The sequence below is a fragment of the Cyprinodon variegatus genome, unplaced genomic scaffold (assembly GCF_000732505.1).
Source record: "Cyprinodon variegatus isolate N-32 unplaced genomic scaffold, C_variegatus-1.0 Scaffold64, whole genome shotgun sequence".
NCBI classification, from domain to species: domain Eukaryota; kingdom Metazoa; phylum Chordata; class Actinopteri; order Cyprinodontiformes; family Cyprinodontidae; genus Cyprinodon; species Cyprinodon variegatus.
This window is the reverse complement of record NW_015150517.1, coordinates 406,939-414,143: the sequence shown is the minus strand read 5'-3', so window position 1 is coordinate 414,143 and position 7,205 is coordinate 406,939. Positions and strand designations below refer to the sequence as shown.

Here is a 7,205-nt window from a genome sequence, read left to right as displayed (position 1 = left end):
TTTTTTTTTTTTTTTCCAGTGGCCCTAATCCTCTTCCGTACCTTCAGGCTTCTAATAATAAAGATGAACCATTTGAGCCAATGTGGGCTTCTATTGGTTGATGTGCACTAATGGCAAAGCGTTTGACCCTGGTCTCGTTATATTTCCTCCTCTTAAAAACACCAGAGGGACCAAATCCAAAACTGGATTTGGTCCCTCTCTCTGGTAAAACTATGCATGCCTTCTGCTCTGAGATGAGTCTAATTCTGTCAGCGAAAGCCGGCGGTTTTTGCCTCTGACTCACTTTGAATCAAGGTGTGAATGTGGTGGATATTCTGAACACAGCAGCGTCCATTAAATAGGAGGGGTTAGAAATCTATGCAATCACATCAGGCCCACCACCACCACCTAAAAAAACAGCAACAAAGAGCCTCTTAAGGTATCTATAGATTTAAGAGCCAAAGCGGCCGACATTTCTGAGTCCTCCTCACACAGGAAACCACTGTTCCACTTTTTGTTTTTAGCTTTGCGTTTCTATGTGATATCTTTATGTATTTCTGTCATTTCTCCTTCCTGTGTTGGTGTTATTTGTCTGTTCTTGATCTTCCACAGAACCAAGCCAAGTTGTTTATAGAGCAAAAGAAAATCCCCTTCCCTGTAGACAACCAAAACACAAACGAGGAACTTGGTGAGGTTTAGCACATGCTTTACCATCAATGCCATGTTTTCTTGCACCCCTTATTTTATTCACTTTACCTTTTTTGTCTCTTTTGCAGCTATTTGCTACGTTTTAATAGGAAATGGCCTTTATGATGAAGCCATTAAACATTTCTCTCTGCTACTACAGGTGTGTGAACATGTAACTTTTAAAAACTCACTTTAAAATGTGCTTTTGTTGCCATTTAAAGCTGTTTATGATTCTATAGAAACAAAGCTGATATTCATCTGACATGTTTTATCTTTAATTCAGAGTGACCCTGAGTTAGTCAGTGCCATCTATGGTAGAGGGATAGCCTACGGAAAGAAAAGCCTGCAGGTGAGTGCAGCAAAATCCAGCTGCAGTGAATGGCTGCAGCACAATACACAACTCAGCTGGCTAGTTTAAAGTTGCTACGAATTTTCTTTATTCATTCCCCCTTAAGAAATTACTTTTAGTTAATGTAAAGTTTTATAATTCTTATGCTAAATTTAATACGTTTTTAAAAATATGAGACTTTAAAATAGTCATTTAGCTCCATGAAACATCAAAGGAGCTTATTTAAGAGTTTATTTTTCTATGAATCAACAGAGACAAAAATCTACATCCAAGTAAATTTGACTTTTGCCGAGCGGGTAATGCAGAAACTTTAATTTTGCATTAAAAGAACAACTTATTCGGTCTCAGAATGTGAACTTAAAGCCTGTTCTTCTTATTTATGAGGGTCCCTGTTGTCATGAATATAATGCACATGTTTACGGTAAATTCCTTTCTTCGTTTATCGGAATATCAAAAGAGGAAATGTTATGCTATATGATTTTTTTTCTGTACTTCTGTTTTTTTTATTTTTATTTTTTTATTATTACAGATTCCTCCTTTAGATCTAATGTAAATTTGCCAGAAGAAGAATTAGAGATATGGCAGTAAATTCACCAGCTGATATTTTGGGCCGATATTAGTGGAGGTTTTTTTTTTTTTTTTGTATCAGCCAATATGTGCTTGCATTTTGCCTGGTGATCATGTAAAGCCCTTGTCTTGCTATCAGATGCTAATGTATTGTTTGATCTGTTGAATAATGTTTAGATTTTTTAGGGGACCAGTGTAAAAGTTTGAGATTTTTAGAGTTTACATTGTTTCATTTTATCTTTTAAATTAATGCAGAAAAACAATATCAACAAAGAAAAGAAAATGGACATCGGTGATCAGTTAGACTCGTGACAAAATTTTCGGCATTGGCTTAAAAAAAATCTGTCTGTTTCTGTTCAGAAGCTCGGGGCTAAAGCAATCTCTGTGGTTTAAGTTGCTTCTTTCAAGCTGTCTGCATTTTTAGCTTTTCAAATAAACTGTAGCTTCATCTTCCTGCCAGGACATAAAGAATGCTGACCTGGCGTTGTACGAGCTTAACCGGGTCATCACACTCGAGCCCAACTGGCCAGAGGTTTATGAGCAGAGAGCGGAGGTGAGGCTTAAACTGTTTGAGGTCATGTGAATCAAATGAATCAAAGTTTTTTATTTTGATATGTTTGCATTTTACTAAGCCCTCTAATACAACTGGCACACATGGTGAAAATATGCAAAATTATAAATTAATCTTTCATACAGCAGGAAATTTAGCCTTTGGTTAAAGTGCTTATATGCAGTTGAGGGAAAAATACACACTAAGAACTGTTTGTTTTTACCACAAATATTTGAATCTCTGGTGACACGAAGTTGGTTTGATTCCTTTTTGGAAAATCTCTAAAGATGCTCTAGAGTCTAATGCTTCACCCCACAGAGTTCTTCATGAAGTAGGACTTAGATGTTTTTTTTTATTGGCGAATCTATTGGATATTTCTCCTTCTCAATGACATGTCAGAAACTTAGGCTAAATTCACTCTGCAGCCTGAAGTGACCCAAATCCGATTTTTTTTTTGCCCATATGTGACCTGTATCTGAACTTTTCATGACTGTCTTAACAACACAGCTCCGATTTTTCTCCAATGCGACCCAGGCAACTTGGCTACGTGGTCCTGAATCTGATACGCATCCGATCTTTTCGAATGCGACCACAGGTCGCATTCATCCGACCTGTATGCCATTAATACGCGAAATAGGTCACTATTCTGTGTGTTGCTACGAAGAAGCAGGAAGTAAAACAACAACCATGTCGGACGATAATACTGAGAGTAGTATTTATGTTTAACCATCTTGAAAAAATTGAGTTTTTAAAGGGGAACACCGTATTTTTACATTTGGCCCTTGATTTTACGTTATGACATCATGTTCTACTCACCCATATAAGTGTTGTGTCATTAGGAGCTGTTCTGAAGATATTCCGTTTTGTTATATCCAAGTAACGTCTTCCTTTGGGCAACGACTTGAAGGCACAAACTAAACTGTTCATAATTTACTCTTTATGCTACGCCAGCATTCATAACATGTAGGCGAATCTCTGTCTCCCAGACATCCACGGTTCTATTTTTTATAGTTGTATGTTTTAAAAATGAAGCGGCGTTTGTATAACGTCATCCGCGCATGTGGACTGGAGTTGTGACAGGCAGCCCGGGCCACAGGCGGCTACGCTCTACCCCTTCTATTCATTCAGCTAGCTAATCTGAATCGTTCAATTCCATTTCCAGAGCGAGATCATCTGTGGTAGCAGCACTAGACATCTTCCAGACATGAGTAAAACTAGCAGCAGTTCAGCGGACAGGAAAAATGAACGGTAGCCGGCGCACGAGGAGGATGTCATACACGTGCTGCTTCGTTTTTAAAAGATATAAATATAAAAAATATAACCGCGGATGTCTGGGGGACAGTGATTCGCCTACATGTTATGAATGCTGGCGTACCATAAAGAATAAATTATGAACAGTTTAGTTTGTGCCTTCAAGTTGTTGGCCAAAGGACGACGTTACTTGGATATAACAAAACGGAATATCTTCAGAACAGCTCCTAATGACACAACACTTATATGGGTGAGTAGAACTTGATGTAATAACGTAAAATCAAGGGCCAAATGTAAAAAAAAAACGGCGTTTCCCTTTAAGGTTGGGAAAGATCGATCGATGCGCTCTCGCGCTACCATTCATGTTTATTTCGTAAACACAGAGCACGCTTGCCTTTGACATCATTGCGTCCTCTACTGCGCATGCGGGACACTTGCGTTGTATGACTGCAGCTCACACAGGAGATCACATACAAGTCGCATATATTTGGAAATGTGAACGGCAACGCAAAAAAAAATCAGATTTCACCAAAAAAAATCGGAATTGAGCATCAAGGCCTGCAGTATAAATGTAGCCTTATTCCCAGTTTCTTAGCACATTCAGAGGGGGTTTGGAAGAGCAGTACGCCCACAGCATCATGACACTCCATTTTACCTAACAATGGGTAGAATAGAATAGATCAAAATAATTTTTTTCCTTCAGTGGATAAATTTGCACAAAATAATGCACACAGATCGTAGCAATAAGTTGTAATAATAAATAATAATAATAATAATAAAACTATAATTTTTATAGAAATACAAGATAAAATATACAGATAGGAGTTAATATCAGATGTAGATTAATTTATTGAACTGTATTAAGTGAAGCTGTATGAACTTTGCTTTTTATATCTGAACAGGAAACTGGTTTCGTAAAAGAAAAAGCAGGTCTGCATAAAGATAGTTTTTCTCCCCATTCAGTTGTAATCAACACCACCTTCACCTGCAGTTTGTTGCTTAAGGTTTGAACCTCTTGTTAATGTTAAGCAAGCTCCACTCCACCTGATTGGAGATTTACTGCCACGCCTCCTAAATAGAACATCACAGTGTAGATAAAGTCTACAAGAGGACCTGAAACATGCCACTCTTTTCCAAGAAAAGAGGAAGTTATAGCTTTGTGTTTAAAAAAAATTCCTAGAAGCTTTCGACTTAAAATTTATACAATAAAATTATTAGGGAATAACAAAAAAAAGTTCTTTTAGGTGTTGTACAATCATTGTGTGTCTGTTAATAAAAAAAAAAGATTACTTACTTGAATATCTTCTGTTTTGTCTAAGATTATTTTACTTCCCTAAAAGATGCATTTATTACTGATGTTTTTGCATGTTTTTAAGTTTGCATAAAGTGCACTGTGCATGTGTGTATGCATAATTATGTGTGTATGCATAATTATATTGGAGCAGCATTTGTGTTACTAATTTGCTAGAATCTGCTACTTGGTTTAAAGCAAAAGATGAGGAAGAATGTCTTATATGTGAATATCTTGCGTAACAGAGCACATTACCTGTGGAAAGTGCACATAATGGATGCACAAGCTCCTGTAAGCTCTGAGTTAATAGTTGACTAATGTGTTGCAGCACCTACTGAGCAAAGGCTTGAAATCTGATCTGAGCCTCCTCAGGTATCTAAGGCTGTTTTATCAACAACTTCCCCTTTGCGACCCTTTCTCAACTTCATGCAGAACTGTTGTAATAAACCAGAAAATCATGAAACCGAAAATGGCCGCCCTGGATCTTTTTTATATGCTAGAGACAACTGAAAAGTTTAATTCCATTTTTTTTTTTCAAGTATCTAAACTGCTCCTGGGTTAGTTTATTTTTTTGTTAGTCGTCTTCCACGTAAACACCAACACATGCTCCCTTCTCATTCATTGAATGTCCCTTGTGCAGATTCTGTCCCCTCTGGGTCGGATCAGCGAGGCCCTGAGTGACCTCACCAAAGCTATCCAGCTGCAGCCATCAGCTCGTCTCTACAGACACAGAGGAACTCTGCTCTTTATTTCTGAGGTCTGACCTTCAGATCTGCATGTTTCTGCTCCTTATATTCCCATGTGGTAAATTGCCACTTCCGTTCTATATCCAGGATTATGTTGCAGCCATGGAGGACTTTCAGAGATCCTTAGAGCTGAAGAAGAATCAGCCCATCGCCATGCTATATAAGGGCCTCACCTTTTTCCATAGAGGCATGCTAAAGGTACGCTTCTCGCTCCCTGTCTTTACAGATCACTGGGATTTAACTTTGCATGCAGATTATCTTTATATAATCTGCAATATATGATCAATATATAATCAGTTCTTTTCGGATCTGTAAGCTGCACTTTGTGCATCTCAAACTGCCATAGCCACCCACATAAAAGAATATTATAAATGCATCTAAATCTCTAGAAGCTGCATTTAGGGTCTGTAATAAATGCAGAATCAGGCCATTAATCATGCCTTTTATTTATGTATGCATATATACACTAATTATTTGTTTTACACAGTTGAAGGCGGGTGTCTGTGAAATGCATAAATGCAAGATGTATGAAAAATGGTTGAGGTAATCTATTAGGCTCTCCTTTAAGGATCTTAAATGTTCTCTATATCCTGCCTCTAAATTGTGACACCGTGACACACATATACCTCCCTCACAATACTTTCTGCTTTAAAACATGACTTTAATCACTTCATTTTGAATGGTGCGAAGGCTAAGATGTCACAGATTATTTTTTTTATTCTGCTGCTCGAGCACCACAGCTTTCACACACCATGTAAACCACACATGCACAACTGCTACACAATCAATGCAAGTTTGACACAGGGATAGCGTATCCTAGCGCTGACTCAGAAAAAATATTGTTTAACCTCTTGCTGCACAAAGATGTTAGCACTGTTGAAGATCCACTCACTTCAGCATGCTGAATGCATGAAGAATAAGGAAAGGTTTTAGCTTAGAATAGAATAGAATGGAAATTCTGTAAAAGTGACCTGCTTCCTGGTTTATTCAGGCGATACATTTTGTAAGAACATTTATATTTCAACACCAGTCTAGTCTTTAATGTTAGGAATAAATTAGATGGTGTAGCAAAGAACAAAGAACATTACGATCCACACCCTCAATCCAAAAATGCTCCGAATTTTCAGAACAGGAGAGCATACATCAAATGTGTCGGGTATAGCCGTTCAAAATCCTCCTCATTTTCTCTCATTCAGACCCATGTATTGTTTTCCAATTCACTAGCGTAAATTTAAACATAGAAAAACATGTTACTGTAGTTTTCCATGCCTCACTTTGACATTTCAAAGACTGTTTGCAACTTGGGGCAGAGAAAAGCTGCTCAACATCCTGCCTACTTGGGTGCTAACCACAGTATTACCATAAAATCTTGCTTTTTTTTTTTGTCTGTCAGTATACTTTCAATGCTGCAAAAAAAATCTTAATGGTTTGCCTCTTGGATTATAGAGACCTAAGAAAGCTGCTCCCAAACTCAATAATGTCCTTGATGTGACTATGCTTTTAGAATACAGGGACAGATAGATATACACTTTATTATTCCCTTAGGGTAAAATTGTCTTGGACTACATTTGCTAGTATAAAAATGCTGTAATCATTTAAAAATACAAAAAAACATTAAATACACCTATTGCTCAATAAAACATATATTTTCACAGACAAAACGAGAGTTCAGAGCAGAAGTCCTTTAACTTACATATGCAGCCTTTCTTTAAATAACAAAAATTGCTGGGCTAGTAACACACAGCCTTGAGGAACACCAGTTTGTTGCTTAAAAGGAAAGGGACT

The 7,205-nt window shown here is 37.5% G+C and overlaps 1 protein-coding gene across 1 annotated transcript in view; it reads left to right on the top strand.

Annotated features, from left to right (window-relative positions):
- The window catches only part of ttc13 (tetratricopeptide repeat domain 13), a 29,252-nt gene that overhangs the window by 7,418 nt on the left and 14,629 nt on the right, over positions 1-7,205 (top strand). The window contains exons 3-9 of the mRNA XM_015371725.1: positions 592-667; positions 756-826; positions 950-1,015; positions 2,043-2,135; positions 5,315-5,431; positions 5,508-5,618; positions 6,548-6,576. Coding sequence (XP_015227211.1) covers positions 592-667; positions 756-826; positions 950-1,015; positions 2,043-2,135; positions 5,315-5,431; positions 5,508-5,618; positions 6,548-6,576 — 563 coding nt within the window. The remainder of the gene's footprint in view (positions 1-591; positions 668-755; positions 827-949; positions 1,016-2,042; positions 2,136-5,314; positions 5,432-5,507; positions 5,619-6,547; positions 6,577-7,205) is intronic.